Source organism: Antrostomus carolinensis, unplaced genomic scaffold, assembly GCF_000700745.2.
Source record: "Antrostomus carolinensis isolate BGI_N321 unplaced genomic scaffold, ASM70074v2 scaffold6980, whole genome shotgun sequence".
Lineage (NCBI taxonomy): Eukaryota > Metazoa > Chordata > Aves > Caprimulgiformes > Caprimulgidae > Antrostomus > Antrostomus carolinensis.
This window is the reverse complement of record NW_010286398.1, coordinates 88,528-109,974: the sequence shown is the minus strand read 5'-3', so window position 1 is coordinate 109,974 and position 21,447 is coordinate 88,528. Positions and strand designations below refer to the sequence as shown.

The 21,447-nt window shown below is 34.1% G+C and overlaps 1 protein-coding gene across 5 annotated transcripts in view; it reads left to right on the top strand.

Moving 5' to 3' along the window:
* RBFOX1 (RNA binding fox-1 homolog 1) overlaps nt 1-21,447 on the top strand; it is a 134,076-nt gene that overhangs the window by 101,488 nt on the left and 11,141 nt on the right. For all 5 annotated transcript variants that reach the window (XM_029084730.1, XM_010167112.2, XM_010167413.2 and 2 more), the window contains one exon: nt 928-992. In XM_029084730.1, coding sequence (XP_028940563.1) covers nt 928-992 — 65 coding nt within the window. The remainder of the gene's footprint in view (nt 1-927; nt 993-21,447) is intronic.

Genomic DNA, 21,447 nt, shown 5'->3' with positions numbered 1-21,447 from the left:
GGGGGGGGGCAGGGGGGGGAAGAAAAAAATCGATCCATTAAAGTGAACACTTTATCAAAAGAGTGAGTTGTATTCAAAGCTGAGTGGTCTGATCCTTTCTTATTCAACTCTCTCTTAAGGTGGGGGAAGGTGGGAAAGGAAATACAAAAGTCCCCTGTCCCAGCGGATCATGGGGTGGTGAATTCTAATTGGGACGTAAATCGTGTTTGTGTTATCTGTGGAGACTGGCCTCTGTTTGTTAATTGGCATGCTGAGATCATTTTGAGATGGTTGATATAACACCGTGGTCCATTGAACAGGAAGCTCTGCTGTTTTCACAGTTTGATAACCAATGCATCACTGCACACAATTCCTTTCAGATGTGTGTTTGTTTGTCCTGTTTGCTTAATTGAACAGCTGCAATTACTGTTACATACAACTGAATGTTAATTCATGGAAGAAGAGAATTTTGCTTCTTCATTATAATTTTATGTAGAAATTGGAAACCTATGTAACATTAAGTGTTAATTGAGTGCACAAATTCATAGGTTTAATCAACCAGACGTGATAAATCATATTTTGTACAAAAAAGAATTGATTATCAGCTGAGATTTTCTTTTAAGTTCAACATTGCTTTATTAATATGCATACACCTCATTCATAAGAACAATTGCTACTTGAAAACTTGTAGAAGAATCCAGTATTGTCTTGTTAAAAAAACCTTATGTAGATGAATACAGTTCATTGCTTTCTCCTGATCTCTGGGACGAATCTTAACAAGATTGTGGTGATAAATTTTGCTTAACAATTCACTGAAATATTTCCTCTGTCTTTAACCCCTTAACTGAACTTACAGCATGACAGTACTCTTTCAGTTGTTGCTAAATTCTGCAGAATGTGATTTAAGGTGCTGTAGCAATCCAGTTAGAGCGTGAGTTTGTGTTTCAGGGTGGTTATGCTGCCTACCGGTATGCCCAGCCTGCCACTGCCACTGCAGCCGCCTACAGTGACAGGTAAGACCTCATTTACTGCTGATAAATATTTGACCAGTGGAAGTTGAAGATGATTCTATAAATTTGCCTTGTTGAAGTCTCATAACTGTCTTGTTGCTCTGCAGATAATTGTGATATCTAAAGCAGGCTGGTTTATTATAATCCATGAATAGCCATAAATTGAGAGATTTTAGGCCTTAATTGAGAATCAGGCATGAGATGTGCGCATTCCCAAGCTGTAGATCATCCAGTTAATGTCTGTGACCCTTGTACAATGTAGATAAATATATGTACAGCTTCATGATGGTCTGCTACTAAAGATCATTATTCGTCTTAGGAGTATTATTTCACTTGATTTAGAACCTGAACCTACTGAATGCCCTCAATTCTCATTGACATTGTTTTAGTCAGTGGAAATTGAGAATGAACTGTGTCTAAGCTTGAACTGTCCAAGGCAAAACAATATTTTTTCCATTTGCTTTCTTTCCAGGCATTTCATTTTTTGAAATACTGAAAAAAATTCAGTTATTCTTCTTTCACTCTGTATTTCTTTCCTCAAAATGTAAACCGCATTTGGTGGAAATAATACCAGGAATAAAAGTTTATTGAAGTCTGCATAAGAAGAGACTTAAATTCTATAAACTAAAAGCAGTGACACATAAATTAACTGGTCTTCTGGCGACATGAAAATTGGGACCCCTTTGAAGTCAATGTCTAAATTGCTATTGACTTCAGTAAGAATAGGATTTTGTCAAATTGCATAAAATTAAGTCTTTGTAGTGTGTGGACATGATTTTGTACTGAAAAGAAAGAATATCATATGTATTCTTCATAAACTGTACATTAACAAAATCTATGCTATCTTTAATACTTTTCAAGTACTTTAAGAGTGCACAGTCACAAAGGGAGGATGTATATTGTGAAAGACAGATACAGGCATATATTTTGCTTCACAATAGCAGTGAGAAGGTCACACTTCTCATTTCCTGATATAAGAAAATTTTCCCTTGGAATCACGGAGATAATTTCTTAAGTCTTGAATACGCATTTAAAAACTTCTTCAGATGCTAAATTAGACATTGTTTTAGAAGTTTTTGTTTCTTAAAGAAATCAACAGATTAAGAAATTTCAGTGAACTATTTCTTAGATTGAAGTGCTGTTCATGGATTCCGTATTTTTAGAATAAAGTACCATGGTATGAATGTTACAATGCTATGCATGCATATTTGCCTTTCAAATGCTTATTCTGGGTAATGAAGATATATTTTTTTAAAGTTGTGTGAATAAAATAATTTGCATGTGTGGCTGAGGCATGCTGTGTCAGACAGGTAAGCAAGTTACTTTCTATTAATTTTGGATCAGTAATATTAACTACGTATGTGCTGTCCGCACTTTGTTTGCGATGTACTATTTCTACTTAGGGTAACCTACAAAGGTGAAGTGCTGCTCAGTAGTTTCATTTCATTTCCACAAAGGTGTGTTAGCATGTCGCAGCTCTAGTACTTTTCTGTGAGCTTATAATGCAAAACAATTCCTGCTTCTAAAGGCTTACTAAACTGAAAGGGCAGAATTATCAATAACCTCCTGTGGTTAGTCATTTTTTGCCAGATATCGCTCAGGTGTCCCTGGATCATTTTATAGGGTGTCTATTCCTATGAATAGGTGAATTTCTGAAGACCTATATGTTACATAGAGAAACTGAACAATATCAAGATGACTTTTAAATGCTTTAATTATAAATTAATGTACCTTCTCATAAAACAAAAGTGCTGTAAGATAAAACGTCAGTTGGTCACATGTTCTGCTACAGGTAGAGAGTCAACATCGCTAAGAGTTATGCTGACAAAAAATGTAAAGGATGTGTTTAAGAAGATAGTGCTCTTAAATACTGTAAAGGAAGCTTGAGGTGGCATCAGTAGTAATGCAGTTGTTACAACCCTTAATTATTTTTTTGAAAAAATGTCTAATTTTCAGATACACTTTGTGTATAATTAGAATTGTAATAACCTGTCTTTGCTTGCATAATTTTAAATATCTTAAATGAATATTCTATCTTTTGGATTTTTTTTTTTTTTTAATTTAGCTTCTCTTTTCAAATGTGAATAACCCTCATCTTCAGCCTGCTTCCCCCAAATGAATATGGTTTCTTGTCTTAATTATGAACATTGTAACTGAATTTCTTTATAGGGGAGCCCTAAAACTAGCATAGGGAACAAAACAAATAACAATCTGTACAGACATTTCTTTGCATATGGGAAACTATGTGCAAACATGGATACCTCTGATTACTCACAACTACAGTTTGCTTAATTTGATTAACTTTTCATTAATTTTTAAATTAATTTAGCAACTTTTGTGAATTATTAATATTGAAAGTGCTGAACTATAGTTCAATACAACTGCTTTTATCTTTTCTTCTCAATGTAATTCTCATCTGCCGTCCTCTGACAATATTGAAGATTCCCTATGTCCTTATACACTTACTTAGTGTCAATTTGAGCCCCTGTTTAATTTAATTACACATGAAATATATTTACTGTTTATGTGTAAACAATGCCCAGAAAAATGAAGTGATGACCAGTGAGTATGTACTATTGAAGCAGTGACATATCATGGAAATGCTACTTCATACTAATTTAAAACATAAAAAAGCTTTATTTTTTTGATCACAGCTCATATACATGATGAATGGCAATGTTCCATATTTGACATGCTTCTTAAGTCATGACATGGAAAGAGGAAATCTTTAGATTGGAGACATGTTTTGGTAAATTAAAAATAAAGGTTAACAGAAAGATTTGGGACTCCAGAATCGATACACCAAGTCAATAGATAATGATCACTGTAAGAGAGCTCTGTTGTGAAGAAATGCAATGGTATCCTTGTTTGTCACAGCTGGAAATATTGCTGGAAATGGGCAAAGAACAGATATATAGGGGAGAATCAGGTGGCAAGGAAATCTCATTAAGCAAATCAACACAAACCCCTAAGTAGTCATTAAGACAAATCCTGTACTCCTAAAAACAATTTCATAACGAAGGTAGATCATGCAGGTTTCTCCAGTTATTTCTTAGGACTGTAGAACAAAGACAACAAACCAAACAAGCAAAAAGGTACATTTTGTTTTAGTTATGAAGCAATATAATCACTGAATACAAGTTAAAAAAAAATTGTGATTGGATTTTTATACTGTGTGATCTCTCCTCATCCTAAATTACAATTAAAGAGTGGAAGGAAGCTCTTTTCAAAAATGGATCAAAAAATCATGTTTAACTTTTTGATACTTAAAATATTTCTGAATAAATTTTCCAATTCTTTTAACTGATAAAGGGGGACCTACTGGTCTATATATGTTCTTCACCATTCTGGAGCTTTACCTGCCAAACTCTTTAAACTGAGAATGTTTGGAAAAAATAATTTTAAGGATGTGAAAAAGACACTAAATCAGATGTCAATAAAATGTTTGTACAGCTTTTATTCCTCTTTCATGTAGTATTTTTAAAAATATTAATAAAAATTTAGTTGTTAGATTTCTCTCCAAGTCTGAAGTCAGAGAAACTAGCAAAGCCATCAAGTTTTATATTTGTGAGATAGAAGAAGTCAAAGCATGGCAGTGGGGCGTATTGTCATTTTGTCATTGCATGTTCACTTGGTGTTGCTAGTATGTCTGTAATGCTGTACTGGATTTGACAGATCCATCACATAGCTCAGTGAATGGCTTGCTTGAATGAAGCCTATGGGCAGACTTATTCACATTGATTGGCTATTGGTTTTGTGTTTTATGATTTGGTTATTGCATCTTCGATCGGAGTAAGAAAAATGTTCCTTTCTTGCATATTAACTTTGTCAGCAATATTTATGAAAGTGTATATGGTAGTATAATAAAACAAAATCCCGATAATAGTAAACTAGTCTTGTCTGAAAGGCAGAGTCATTTCACTTGTACTGCTTGCTAACCCTGTTACACTTAATAATGATAATTATGTGTGTTTATATATGTTTGATTGTATATTCATATATACACACACAATCCCCATCCATCACCCACCCACAAACATGCACACACACATGCGCACACACGTACATATGTACAGGGGTATTTTGCTCTGAACCTAATTCCCTTTTTCCAATACAATGTCACATTTAAATCTCACTACAAACAATGGGAAAATTTCATTGACTTCTTTGTTGTCTGGATTAGATCCCTTATCACTGGAAGCTGACCTCTTTTTTTTATTAATCTTTTTAAAAGCAAAAAAGGCATATTCCAAAATATTTTGCACATAACATTTTGTAGTATAAAATAGGTATTTTTTTCACTCTCAGTTTGTGTTACACGTTCTGTGGTCATACATAGGATTTTGTACGAAACTTGAGACAGGAGATTTTATCATATGGAAGTTGTATATCTTCCAGATCTGAAATCTTACTCCTGGCAAAATCCTGGTACTCTGACAGTATTTTTAACATGACTATGTGGACTATTCATTTTTGTCAAAGTACTAGTGCCTACAGAGATACAATTTAATACGTTTTCCAGTTCTCTTTGGGCAAGTAATTCAGAGTAATACTTGATATTTTTGGTCAAATTATCCTAAAACCAATAGGTACAGATTTTATTTAATTGGAAACATTAATGAATGAATGAAAAATTAGAATGAAGAACAAAAATAAACAAAATATAAAATGAGAGCTTCTGTAGATGGAGGCGATTTTTGTTTATACTGTAGACTTTAAGATCTTCTATTTTATGAATAGGTGAAAACCACTGTAGTTTTATTCAAATTATTTTCTCTTATTGAGGATCTTACTAGTGGTATATACTAAAAAATAAGGTTTTGAAAGCATAAAAAATTTAATAGCATCTTCAGTCGTAATTTAATTTTCCATTAAATAATTTTATAGAAGGGTAAATATTTTTAAATGTAATACTTAATTCATTTAATGATCATACTTTTTAGGATTTAGGAAAAAGAGCTTTTATACATAGTCTTAATTTCTAAAGTAATCAGGTTGGAAGAGGAGAAAGAATAGAATAGAGTAATAACTTTACTTGTTTACTCCCAGCTGGAAACTTCAAACCTTTTTGAATTTTGCTATACAAGTTGGATCTTGAGAAATTGAGAACTTTGAGGGACAAGGTGATACATAAGCAAGAATTGTATAGCCCATATCCTGAGCTACTCAAATTTTGAGAATTAAAGGATCAGGTAGAATCTTGGCCAAGTACAAAGGTTGTATTTAGCTTTTGTAACCACAGTAATATAGCATATATTTAATACTTAATACTTTTCTTCTTCAAACACTTAGGTTTGATGTGGTGATGCTTGATTGGTCTAGCTTTTTCTGGTTATCCTGTGTGGTATCTAAAGCTTGTTTATTCCCTGATACTGCAAATAAAATTCACATCATTCACTTTGCTGTTACAGAGAGGTAATGGATTTGGGCATCTACCTATTAACCTTATATGTCTTTATGTCTGTATCTGATCTGTGGCAAACTAGAGGATCAGGAGCATCATGTTAATATTTCATAATCCATATTCATTACTCTGATCACAGTTTTGGGAATGACTGGAGAATATGACTCGTATTATAGCCATGACAGTACCTTTTAGTAAAGGGATTAGAAAGTAAAAGTGAATTATTACGAATAAAGAGAGTTTAGTAGGAAAAAAAAAAAAGAATTGTCAGTTTAAAATATTATGAACAGAATTTCATGTAGAGCAATTTGAAAGGAATTTCCCGAAATAAAAATATATTGCATAGAGTACTTTCTAATGATTGAAAAATGATTCATTCGAAAATATTGTAGATATACTGCTTTTTTGGTGAGACATATGTTAATGTAGGAAAACATGGCAAAAGATTACATTTCATAAACATATAATCTCCTACTACGTCTAGAAAGCTACTTTATATACTGAGATGTTTTAATACATTCCTCTAATATTTGCTAGAATTAACATGTTTTCTGATAATTTGAAGGCTTGAGTCACTTCTGAGTAATATCAGTATTCATGTAATATCCATGTCACTATTAGAACTCCTGCACTAGTTCAAATCTGAGGTAATACAGTAGTGAAAAAGCTTAGGGCTCCTGGCCCAGAATCTGTAAACACCAATTATGAAACTTTTCTTATGTCAGAGCTTATATTCTTCATACCCTGCTTCTACTTTTCTCTCCTGTAATTTCCATTCTCCTTCACTGTAATATCAAGGGATAGTTTAAGAATCCCCATAGACATGAAACAGCTTGACTATTACTGTAAATTCTGGTTTGGCATCTGTGCTGGAAGTCATGAAGAATTGAGAGAGAAGGTAGAGAACGCTAGTGCCTAGATTTCCTCACCTGGCTTCCTAAAGTGCTCCAAGTTTAAAGACACCAAGTACTTTTGCTGCCAGTTTCTTCTTGAACATAGTGAGAGCTGTTAAATGCTTATCATTGTCAAAAGAAATCAGTGCACCCATTCTGACATTTACATGTCAACTTCAAGTATCCTTGCTTTCTTTTTGTTAGGCTACATCTAGCCTAAGTCAGGTTATATAGCATGAGTTTTAACTTGGGAGTTTCTTACTTGAGGATAAGAGTTCATAAGAAATAACTGTGGTTATAAACATAGTCCTTTGATGCATTTTCATGCAAGCTTTTCTTCTAAAAAGAGGGGGGAGGACGGCTTGGTTAACATTTTTAAATAGGAATTATCTCTTTAATAGTTCATACAGGCTTCTTCTCTTAGAGGATAGTGAAAGAAAGTGTGACTTTAAATTTTTTTTAAGTGTGTTGTATTCAACAGACTGGATAAATATGGTGTTAGGGAGCCACTAAAGCATTGATTCCTAATCCAACAGACCAAAACTGTTACAGTCTATTGGGTCAATGCCTGTGACATGATAGACCATAACAGTTCCTTTGGACATGTCAGTGTCTAATTATACACTTCTTAGTTTTCAGATCATTGGCTTGATAGACCACAAAGAGGCCGATTAGAACATGCTACAAGTATTGTCAGCCTGAGTGCTTCCACTGTGGGGGCTTTAAAAGCAAGAAGGAATTAAGAGCATTGTGAAAGAGTCAGAGAGAAGAGGAAGGAATGAAATGTTATCAATAAATATGGAATTAATTGGATATAGTCTGTATGGATTAGGCAGGTAATTTGCAATGTGTTTTAGGCAAGATGAGGAACTATTAGAAGAACAAACTTAAAATAACTATGTAGATGAAATTAATCAAGAGACAATTTACACTCTTGCGTGCATGTTTTACTGTCGTATTTCCCACCTCAAAGGAATCTAAAGCTTTTGATTAGGTATTTAATTTTATTTTTTTTTTCACATAGCTTTGAGCTTGTCAAGTTTCTAATACTCTAGGGACACACCTGTGACCAAACAGCAGTTTGTAAAAATACTGGATGGCAAGAATGGGAGTAGAAGTTTACTCCATGTATCCTAAACAGCTTTTTGAATTGATATAGGAAGTTTCATATACATGCAGAAAAAAGTAAGGTCTTCATTTTAACCAAACATGTACCAGCCTCTGACCTCCATTTTGTGTTTCTTGAATGAATTCTTAAATAATCCAGGCAAGGTTTTCATATATATGGTCCTTTAGTTACAATATGAAAAAATGATGTTGTCAAGCAATTTATAAAGTCATTCAAATCTTAAAATAATGTAAAGGGAAAGGATTGTTGTTATTCATAATTGCTAAAGGAGCTTATAATTGTACCTCTGCATATTAGGAGACTTCGTTATGGATAAAATGGTGGTTACTAGTAAACCATAATAATTGTTATGAAATTAGAAACAAATATAAAGTATGTTTTAATGAGATACTGTTTTAAGATTACATGATATACATACAGAATAAATCCCTCAACAAAATAAATATCTACTTTGTTATGTATTTTACTGATTCTCTACACGAGGCTAAAGAGAGTGAAAAATATGTCCAAAAATAGTAGTAAACAAAATTTTTAAATATAAATTATAAAACTTCAAGAATAGCATTAATTTAGCAGTTCTGGATCATACTGATGTCAGTTTACCTTGCTGATACAGAGCACTTCTGAAGTAAAGTTACTGGATAACTTCTTCAAGGATTTAGTTTAAGTGTGTAGACTGTGTTAATCACAGCAAAAGGCAAATAATCTTAGTGCTTATGCCACTGAGATCAGTATGAATTCTGCTACTGATTTATGTGGTATTCAGAATTTCACCTGTTAAGTTACAAGTTTTGCTTTAAAATATTAAGATACACTTAAAAATGACCTGTGCTCCTCTTGCAGATAAATATATGTATTTATACTATGTACCTTGTGTTATTAATAATAAATACTTTTATACTATGTATAATATAATATATAATCCTTCATACATAGATAAATGCTGCGGATACTGCAGGTAATATGAGTTAGAACTAAGCATAGTTGTATAGCTCTGATTTTAAAAATAAACAAAATAGGAAATAAAATGTGTAGATTTAAAATGTAGGTGAAAGACATCCAGATTTTTCCACTGGTTGTGATGTAAGACATTTTCCTTATTTTGACAATATATTAAAAATAAACATATTTTTTTGCAACCACTATACTAAGGTGCACATAACTATACTGAGTTGCAAAGTATAGCACCAGTTAGGTAGAAATTTTCTTTATCTGGTCTTTGAGGAGAGGAGGTGGACTTCATATACAAGACACTGCCATGGAAAAATTGTATCTACCCTGTACACAGTATGGACCTCTTGTAATTTCCCGAACATGCTTTACAACATTAATATTAGGCTATGCTAAAAGGAGTCTCTCTCTTGTAGCATTTGAATGCGTTAGTTCAATAGAAGAGCTCAAACAGATGCCTGTCCATCTGTTGGGGAAAGCCTGGCATAAGAATATGAATTATGAGAAAGCATTTTCTCTTTAGTTTGGGGTTGGTTTTTTTTCTGTGGGTTTTTGGTTTTTTTTAAACCTCTGAGTAAATGGAATAATACAGGCATATCACTGGTTTGGGGAATGCACATTCCCATTAGTGTGCAGAAGAGTTAGGGATTTTTTTTTCTTTTTTCTTTTTTTTTCATTTCTTTTCTTGAATGTCTGCTTTCCACAATTGAAAAAGTGCTTTTTTGGTATTAAAACTAATTATTCCTGTTCAAGAAGTTGTATGACTGGTGGCAGGAAAAAATTTAATGAGAGAGATTTCTTAACATTTCTGTCTCCTGCTGTCTTTGGCAGTCTGAATTATGTTAGGGACGTCTTGTCATCGGCTAAATCACACTGAAATGTTCTGTATTAAGCACAAAGACGACACAAATAAAAAGCAATGCAGAGGTGACTAACCTGGCAGTCAAATTAAGGGCTTGGTTCAGCCGCCTGGAAACAGGGCCATCTGAGCCACTCTAGGGCAGGTGAGACCCCCCACGCAGGCAGGGTGACACTGGACCTTCTGGAGTGGCAGCTGAGTCCAGGCAGATGGACGAGCTGCCTTTGCTTGGGCGATCAGGATGAGCTTTAGTCTTTTCTGCGAGGTAATAGTTACAGAAGTAGCTACATTAATTTCTTTTGATGCAGGATTTTACCATGTATACTTCCAAGACCTGCCTCAAAATTTCAGAAAGGAGCATTTAATGAAATTGTCAGGAATGATGGAGGTGGGAGATGCATTATCTTTTGACAGTGAAAGCAAAATACCTCAGTGAAAGCAGAGTATCTGTATCTTCCTCTTTGTCTTTACATCACTATTAGTAGTTAGGATGAACAAGCAGTTCTACAGAAAAAAAGAACCCGACATGGAAGAAGTCAGTCTAAAAGTAAAATATACTTTCCTAATGCACATCAGGTCAAACAAGTTACTGTTAGTGTTGAAGCTTGATACCACATGAATTTCTTTCTACTAGCAGTTTTATTCTTACTTCATTATTATATCTTATAGATAGGGCTGTAAAGTTGTTTAGTTGTCTTTGTGTTGTGATTCAGGTGCTATGTGTATGATAATGTACTTTGATCTTACAGTAATGGAAATATAAAGCACAATAATAGCAAAATAAACCTTCTTATAGTTATTATACCAATATTAAAAAATTTTAATTATTTGATAGCCTTGATATTTTAATTTAGGACAACAGAGGGAGGGAGTTGGGGAGGATTTCATAAAATTATTTCAGAGGGAAAATGAAATTTTGTCTATACTTGAATATTAGGGAAAATATTCAAGCAGCCAGCCGTCAACTCTGTTATAGTTCATAGTGAAAAAGCCCTCAACATTAAAGTCCTAACACAAGCAACAAAACCTTAAAGTTTAGAGTATGAAGGAAAAATAAGATATCTTTAATAATATAAAGGAGCAATGTATAGATGTGCCACATAGAAGACTTCTGGGAAAATTCATTGTTACACTGTGTAGTTAGCACCAGATCCTTGGAGAATACAATCTGCAGTAGCTCCAGTGAAGTCAGTGCTTTCAGTTTAAGCTGCATCAGTTTTACCAGCTGAGGTTCTGATCCATGAAATCTAAATACTGACTGTATTTGTATATCCCATGGTGGTCTTACCAGAAAAAGTCAACTGATTACATGTAGGTTAAATCTTCCCACTGTAACTTCTGTTCAGTATTGTGTTTGCCTTCACCTTCATTTCCTGTGTTCTAGGGCTCTGCACTGTTTTCAACAGGTGCTATATTTTTGGGAGAGGGGCTGCACCTCTGTGTTAAGTGAAATGATTTCTGTTTAGTTTTGTGAAGTTAATAAGCAAAGTCCAAGATTTCTGGTGTATGAAACATCGTCACTGTGTGTTAGTGGATTATAATTTCTTCTATGTTTTAAATTTCCTGGAGTTAGTGTGATTATTTTTGGTAAAGTCACAATTTCTTAAAATCCCACTCGACCTCTATTATGGCTTCTATTTTATGGAAGCTTTGTGTTGCCAGGAAGAGGGACTGAAAAATTCTGGGAGTGCTGGGTGAAAATGAGATGTGTGTCAAAATTTTGTTCTTACTCATGTACTGTGTGAAATACAGTGTTGAAAAGTCTGACTGTCACCCAGCCTTTTAGGGAGGAGACAGGACACAGAGAACACTTAGCAATTTGACCCGCGTGCCCTACAAACACAGGTTCTTACACCCACAGTACCCTGAGAGTATAAATGTCCCAGCCAGAGCTGTGAGTTCTTTTGTGCATCTGAATAGTGGGGCCAGTGCCTGTCGGAGGGAAAATGTGGGAGTAGGTTGATGCTTTTCTAGGAACACGTAGCAGTGCAAAGAAAGATGAGAACAACCTTTCCCAGGGTGCAGTGACTGTATGGAAACTTTAAGGGAGAGCACTCGGAGTAACAGTGTATCCTGAAATTAGGTTAGAATTGTGCTTCATGATGGGTAGATCCCCCAAGTCATAAAAAAGAGCGTCTGACGCCTATTCTCTGAACCTCTTCTTATCTTCCACTTCCAGGTTCTGAATTTTCCAACTAATAGGGAAGTAGGCAAATCACATATGGGTCAGGCAGGATCTGTGGTTAGGTCTGTACTGTCCACCCAATCTCTGCTAGGAGTTTCTGCTCTTTGTGAGCTCCACTCTACTTTAAGTTGCCACTGACCTTTAAAATAAAGTCTATTTAGTTACAGAAAGTGTGATAAAAGTTGTATATATTTATGTGTAACTGAATTATCAGAGTTTCAGTATTTAAGAAAACTTTAATTCCATTTTCTAAGTGAGGAGAAACTCTCAACTTTCCACATGTGAAGGAGCCTGAAGTTCAGTATTGTATCAAAGATGGTATAAACCAGAATTTCTCTCTCTATTCTAGAATTTATTTGACATTCCAGTAGGTAAGATCATTGGTGTTAGTGTTTATGAGGATGGGAAACATTAAGGGAATTTTGGAAAAGTTTGACACAATGTAATAACTGTTCATTAAATGGAAATGCTGTTAATACTCTAACTTAATTTTCCTGATGGAGCATGTAAAATACATGTACGCTAAAAGCCAGTCATCCTCACTGGAATATCAGGTATCTCAGACTTTAAGGTAACTCTCGAAAGATGTAGATTAAAAGCAATTCAAAGAGAGAGACAAGACTATTTAAACACACTTACAGAAAAGAAATCTGTAGAAATAAAAGCTAAAAATACTACGTAGTAATTACAAATTGTTGACATGTTTTTACTAAATTTCACATATAGCCTTACCTAAGCTTAAATTCATTGTTGATATGCATGTAGCTTCTGTATTAGGTCCTTATGCTTTAGAATGAATGTATGGAAGTTTTTTCTGTAGCACTTCAGCACAGTTAAGGTGACTTGCAAGAAGCAAGACTGTAAAAGACAAGTATTTTTGAAAAATGGGTAGATGCAGCATTTTGGGAAGGGAAAGTACTGACAAAATATATTTATGAAATAGCGTAGGCCTATTAACCTGTGGTAGTATAAACATGCTGAAGAAATTAGGCAATGCTATTAAAAAAAAAAAAAAAATAAAAAATGGACAGTCCAGAAGGCCTAATTTCTGTGAATACATAACTTTTACTGAAGTAATTTGTAATTAGCAATATTTTTCACTAAATGGTGTATATAGTGAAAAACTTCAGTCGAACTTCACTTAAATTCCTGTTGTTCACTTGCTTAAGTATTTTGCTTTAGTACTTTATTATTTAAGTCTTTCAATTCAGTGGCCTGCTTTAATTTAGAACAGGGTGCTTTTAGTCAGGTGATAAAGTTGAACCTGAAAATATTGTGTTATTCTCTTTGAAGTTTGATGCTGCAGAGTATGGTTTTGATTCTGACAACAGGACTTTTCCTGCTCACCTCATGCCATCACAAAAACTTTCAAACAGGATTTGGATTTCTAGTTGCAAACTCTGTTCCTGTCTAAATACAAATTATTAGTTTAATAATCACCAAAAATCATTTCTGAGGGCATAAGCCCTAACGTTGCTAATCAAGGATCTTGTACTAAAAGGTCTCCTATAATAAAAAGTGCAGTACAGAAAGATACATATGGAAAATACTGCTCTTTTTTTAAGCTACCCTGTGAAAAAGACACTGAGATGGAAACACTGAGAGGGGGTAGTGAAGGACTCCTTCCTAAAGCTGTTCTCCATTCTACCACAGGTTACATCTTTCTAGGACAGTTTAGCAAAAGCAAAAATCCGCCTGTGGGATTTCTTCACAGTAGTTTTTCTGTTTATTAAATAGCCATAGTCAAGATAAGGCTTGAAGTCTAGTGATTTAAGATAAAAAAAATATATATATATATATCCAGTTTTATGCTATGGTATGGCCTGTTTTCACCAAATTAACAGTGTCAAGGAGAAAGAGAGCAAGCACCTAATGTACCTATGGGTATGCAAAGGACCTGCTGGGTAGAAATAGCAGGTGCTAAAACTGAGAGGGAGGTTTATGTCAGATGTGTTTGGCTCTGTGGGGAATGGAGCAGAGGGAGTTACAACACATTTGAACCTTTTGAAAATTGGGGTAATTGCAGGTTCAAGAAGTACCCCAAAGTAAGAAAGAGCATCTAAATCACTCGATATTACTCCTGTTGTCCTTCCCTTCTGTTCCTGTCTGAATTCAAGAAATACATCAGATGTTTAAACATAATTTTTTTCCAACTTTAGAGATATCTTTATTACCGTAGTGGTAAAAATCAATGGTAGTCTTCAGTTTACCAGAAGAAATTGATATATAGGCTTGAGAGAAGTAGTAGTATGCAGAAGTGTTTGCCCTTAGGAAAGAGCTGCTCAGCTGGAGCACAGCCAATTTGAGTCCCAGAAGTAGATTTTGATGACCCACGCTGCCTGGGTGTCCATCAGAGAGCTCAGGCTGCCAAAGGGGACCACTCCAGCACTTAACAGGATTGTGCTTAGCCCAGGGTGTGAATATCTGGCAAGCTAAATGCATCCAACTGTACATTCAGATCAATGTATTTGTCATGTTACTCTTTCAATTTGTTACTGGTAGTAAGGGAGATAAACAGAAAAAAAAACCTTTTACGTTTTTATTTAAAGGAAAAAAATAAGTTCTCTGGATTTTAAATGTGTGTTCTTTTACATCTGAAGTATAAAATGAGCAGTAAAACTTTTGTTCTGTACTTTCACTGTTAATACACAGATTAAATTACGGAAGCAATTCTGTATCTTAATAACTGAGCAGGGCTTATTGTATAATACAGTTGGGTCCACTTACATTTCTTGTACCTTTTTGAAAAAATGAAAAGTGTAGCAGTGATGAGGAGCATTAGAACAACCTAAAATGCATTGTGAATTTTCATCTTCCCTTACCTGTAAATTTTTTAAGCTTTGTATGCTCAATACAATTAGTGCATAAATTGGTCTTTAAAGGGCAGAACCCTATATTTGCAAAGGACTGAGTTAGGTTAGCTGCTCTTTTCCAGGGCTGCTTTTCATTTTAAGATAAATTGAATATGATGCACCGCAGTGTCGGTGTGATAAAGCAGTAGCTGGTAAGTCTGCATTGTTACTGGCTGAATCCTTTTTGGGCAAACATCTGTTTCCTTGTGTATTATCACAAGAGGTGATAATAAAAGAGATAATAGCTGTAAACACAAATTATACTAGCTATGAAATACAGAGTAACTATTTATAATGTTAAATTCATCCCGTACCATTTTTTTCAAATTAATCTCTTTAGCATTACACGTCATGTAGATCTCATTAGCTTGTGAAATTGCTGCAGATGACAAAATAAAGAGCAATACTACCAATCTGTATAACCAGTTAAAAATGTAAGAATAAACAGTTTGATCACTAAGTTCATTCATACCAAAAGGCAAGCGTTAGTATCTCTGAGGCAATGATCAGATACAAATTTGGATCTCAATCAGTTCTGTCCCTGTAGTATGGATTTACACATTCCTTGTTTGGTTCTGTTTTTTTCCCCAAATGTGAACTTCTAAATAGCAGTGTTCAGATTTCTAAACGAGAATTTCAAATCACTTTAATATATTGCAGGTGATGTAATAGAAATAGATTTTGTTCTTTTAGAGCTTAACTTTTCAAGGCTAAGAGATGTTTGCTCCTGAATTGAATAGTTTCCAGTAGGATCTTCAGAGTACTTAATGCTTGACAGAGCTTTTGTCGTCTTGCAGAACTGAGTTTTCCAGGTAGACCTTAGTACAAGGTAGAACTAGTTCCTTCTAGCTCCTATTTGGTAGACTCTTGCATTAAAGCTGTGCAAAACATAAAAACTCAGTTTTTCACCATGCCTAGCAGTGCAGGCTGGAGGAACTACATGACATTTGGAGTAAAACAGCACCCAGGCGTTAAAACTTCACCCAGGTTCTTTATTAATCCTGCACAATACATAAGTAATTCAAGGAATCTGTGTATATGCATATAAAGGGATCATTTGATATTAATCCTTAAACATAGTTTCCACTAACCCAAATCCTGTTCACTTTCACTTTGGAAAGGACAAATCAGGATTTGTGCCGTGATGAAGTTTTCTGCATTTTTAAATATTAGTGTATTTAGCATTTCTCTTTTTAATTTATCTGGTTTAAAAAAAGAATTTTGCAAGAGAAGGTTTATATTAAATTACTCATATCTCTAGTTTATTCTCCTAAGATTCTGCAAAGGACTTTTGTATGTATTTGGATGACAGTATATGAGAATATACTATGTCATTTTTTAAATAAATAGCAGAAAATTCATTTTCTGATCGCAATCATATTAGACACATAAAAAGCAAAATATTTTACTTTCGATATCCTCCTTTCAGACGTACGAAGATAACGGCAATTATTTTTTTAAAAAACACTTTTTACTTATTTTGCAGTAGTGCCCTTTAATATACATATCAGTATATTGTTTTATTTTTATTAGACTTCATAAATATATTGACATATCTGTAACACTAAACATGAAGCTTCCAATGCAAGAGTTTGTACATAGTCCATATCCAAATGTCACCATTATTTCATTTAAAAGATCCCAGCATGTCTACCTCATAATCCTTATAAACTTACAGTACTGAAATACCTCAACACTTTTTCTTGCTACATTCATTAAAATTAAGCACCCTTACCCTACCCCATCTGTAAACATCAAGTCAATTGGCAGCTAGCACATTTCCCAGTCAGCAAGCAGTATTGTGAATTTTATCTTCTCTTGCAGAAATCAATTCGTCTTCGTTGCAGCAGATGAAATTTCTTGTAACACCTCTGCAGGTAACAATCATTGATACTTCTTGATGCATCCATCCAGGTCTCAATATCCTTTTTCACATGCTGCATTTAATCGTAAGAGAAAGCATAGGAAAATCCATAGTATAAATCTTTGGAATAGTTTAATTAATTTATAGCTTCAGCCTATAGGTTCTGCCATATAAAAGGCTGTAGGTTATTTTACTGACTTTGGTGTTTTATTTCCAGTTTAAATATCATATGGCCTAGTAAGTAAGGATATGTTAAACCTTCTACTAAAACTTACTGTGCAGTACAATCAAGACTGCAGCTTTCAAAATGCCGAAACAGAGAGAACTAATGAAAAGAGTAAAGGCTTAGATGTATGCAGGACATTGTAAGTGCTATAGATTTAACAATTTTCTTTTCAAATCTTTGGGGGCAAATATTGCCCACCAGGGTACTGCAAACCCTAAAGCACTCACAAAGTCTATCCTATGGATAAGATAGTGGGAGAGAGAGGGTCTGTGTCTTCAAAGGATCGCTCTCTAGTAAGTAAAATGTCTTAGCTGCTTTGCTAATATACTGTCGTGTTGTAAGCCATGGGTACAGAAGAATGAACAATGTTTTTAAAGGTAATGGTATTTTATTTTGATTGTATTGAATATGTCAAGGGATTTTCTCTCTTTTAAGCAGTAGATTTTGAACAGTCTTAGTCTTAATTCAGGTAAGGATGGGATTACGTCACTACGTAGAAAATCAAAACCCAAAATAGATAGTAACAGTGCCGAGACATGTTCTGCCAATATTATGCAAAAAATCTACTGAGTTCATAGAAGCTGCTTGTATTGAAGGACGAAAGGGGGTGTAGTGTGACACAAAATGTTGGTATTAAGAAGTGTTTATTTATAGTTTTACATTAGCAGAAATAAATGAAAGGTGAAGAGTTTTCTGTTTATGCCATAATGACTTACAAAGAAAAAAAAAAGAACATTTATTTATGAAAAAGATCATAGCTAGAGCCAAAATATGCTCAAATTGTAATATCTGTGTGCTAGCCATAGCATTTTTGGTGGTAATCTGAAAAGTTCTTCTGCAATAAAACCTGATTTAACATAGATGTTTCAAAGTCCTAAATCATTAAAAGAATACATTTTGAGAAGTCAACATTTGACACTTTCTTGATCTCACTAGACTTGGGTTTTGGCTTTCATTATTTCACTTGTGCTTCCTGCTCAGCTCTGGACTAGAGTGAGCTGTAGTAGAGAGGCTACTGATTTATAAATCTAGGCCTTGCTAAGTAAGAATAAGTAGAATTATTTTAGCAATTTTTGAACTTGGAATTCCTGAGATAGACATGGGTTCTTTATATTTTTCTTATTTAAAAAAAAAAACCCTTCTAAGCAATAATTATTTCTCTAATACAGACATTCTTTTCCTCCTCAATTCAGGCACAGTTTAAGTGTCCAAGACTACATTATCTATATTCCATATATCACTACTTTGGAATTCCCGTCAAAAATATAGTGCTCTTATTTATCAGTAAATTCAGTGAACTTTACACAGAAGGAAATTGATCTCTGTGTATATTTATTAAAACTTTTCAGCTTACCAGTTCATTACCTCTGTTGAACTGATTCAACAATGCAGGTATTTTTGTTAGGTATATTTTTCACCATATGATAAACATATCCATCATAGGTGACTGTAGGTGCTGTTTTTGTAATATGATCTGAAGGAGAAAGCTAATGAAAGCTTGTATCTTCTGTTTCTTGTATGCCTGAGTTTTAGTCATAGCATTTAAAGGACTTTTGGCTTTATGAAAAAATAATTTTCTGGCCCATATTCCTGTGGTGCAAGTTGCCAAAGTTGCATTTGGTCTTTCAAATCTGTAAGTTGTATTTCAACTAATTTATTATCTGATGTTTTATGTTTAAATACATGGAGCATATATAGAGTTACATAAACTTTTAGAACCAAAGCTAACCTTCCTGTGGTTTTTCAGATGCATGCAAAATACCTACAATACAGTTTTATAGTGCTTTTTTAGTGCTCCTGGACTCAATTACAGTAATTCAACTGTGTTTGTAAAATTGATGTAAAGTGAAGATACCAATAATATGCTCAGTGTTTAAAAAGTGAGTATATGTATGCTTGTATTGTTTCCTTGTAAAGAATGTGTGTGTTTGTAGATTTCAAATAATAATATAACAAGTAAACTTTTGGTTGGAACTTTATCATCAAATGGAAATGGGAGGTCTTGGGTGATTCTTCTGGTAATATTCACTCTTCTCTTCCCAATACTTTATCATTCCTGCCAGAGGATACTTAGCCCTCAGCCACATGACAACTTTTCTGATTTGGGAATAAAGTAATCCTGAATAAATAAATGTGTTAATGAACAGATAGTGTGTCCATATACACATTTCTTTTTATGTATGTGTATCTGTGCTTGCCTGCACATTATATAAAGAAAGCGTATTCAAGTATCTGACAGAGGCATCCTTCCATGGGAAATTTAAAAATATTTCACTCTTGATTGCATCCTGTGCATTCTGAGGCTAAAAATAATCACTCTTCAGAAGAGAAGTTCTCTGCTTCTGGGATAGATCTTCTCTGGCAGGCATGATTAAAGAGTTTGCAAACAGACCTGAACTAGAACAGAGGTAGGGAAACTATTGGAAACCTCCTATCAGTTTGATGATGGAATTTTAACAAGGATCTCTGAAGACCTTCCTGTAGCAAATCTCTGACAACAGTTACATCAGGGGAGAATTAATCCTGAGGTTCCTGGCTGATGGGGTCAATGGGCATCTTCCCCTACCAGGCTCTTAATAAATCAGAATGAGACCCAGAATAAGCCCATGGTTTATTTTCATGTTGTTTACAGAACATTGTTCATTTTGAATCTTTAGCATTTTTAGTGAATTTTTCAAATCAGTGCTCAATATATTTTTTTTTTCTTTTAGGTTTTGTAAGATCAAAATTCATAGTTTGTAAGGAAAATAATATTTTGTAGTGTCTTTTCCAAGTGCACTCTAGGAGGTACCTGCATATTACATCTTACAATTTGTGTGTAAATATGGGACGGGTTCATTATTCTGTGTTTATGTCACTCTTTCTTTCTCCCTCCATTTTTTAACTGTTATCCAACTTCCATCTACAAACAAACAAAAGAAATCCAGTGCAGATGCATGCTTGGTATTATTTTTCTCCCAAGTATGTATGCAGTTTAAGATTCTGAAATAACAGAGAGGCAAGTGTATATATAAACCTGAATTTGGAATGAAGTATGGTGGAAGTGGATGTAACATCTACCCAGTTGTGACTGTATTTATTTACATTTTTGAGCAGAATCATCCCCAGGAGGCGGGATTGTGTGTGTGTGTGCAGAAGAAATGAATTATGAAGCTTGAGAAGTTGACAGTCTTAGATTAAGTTATTGACCTCCATTTGGAGAAAGATGCAGTCTCCAAAACAGATTAAACATTCTGAAAGGTTTAATTGTATAACTCTAGGAAAAACATTTCATAAAAGCAGACAGCTTAAAGAAGCAAACATTAGAGGTTGTAATATTGAAATAATTTGAACAGAATATTGGCAACTTTTAACAATTGCAATTTTCCTCTATGCTCTCATTAACCTGTCATCACTAACGCTACCACAAATTTAATTCATGAAACAATGGCAAATATGGAGATACTTATTTAAAAGCAAATTATTATTAGACAAAGTGCTTAGAATGGTTAAGGTGCCTGTTGTGGAGTACCTCTGCGACAGTACATAAATAATTGTATCTGGTCAAAATTTTGCCATACATGCTTGCATACATCTCATTGACTTATTCATGTGTCTGGTAGGAGATATTGATCAGCTTATACTCTTTCAAAGGAATTTCTGAGAAGTACATTTAATCCACAGGGCTTTGGAAGAATGCAAAATCAGAGGTATTTCCTTCAGCCTTTTTGAATTACTGTGTGAAGACATATATTCAATTGCGAGAGGTTCTTCCCTTTAGTATTGCTGCCTATGGGTTTGACTTCACAAAGCAATTTGACTGGAAAAATAACCATTTTCTATGAGATGCTTTTATTATTATGTTATGCTCTTCCACTAATCAGATAAAATAAAAAAATGAAGATGAAGGAGCCTCTGTAAGGTCTTTGTGCTAGTATTTATTTAAGGCTGTACTGCTTTTCCCTGTGAAAAATAGCAGATACTGAAGTTTTTGCTTTGGAAGGGCTAGGAAATGTTGTACTAATGCACAGTATTAAACAACTTCTATAAATTCAAGTGTCCTTTATGTTGGCAGTTTAAACTTGTGTTTACTGCTGCTGTAAATAGTTGCTTATA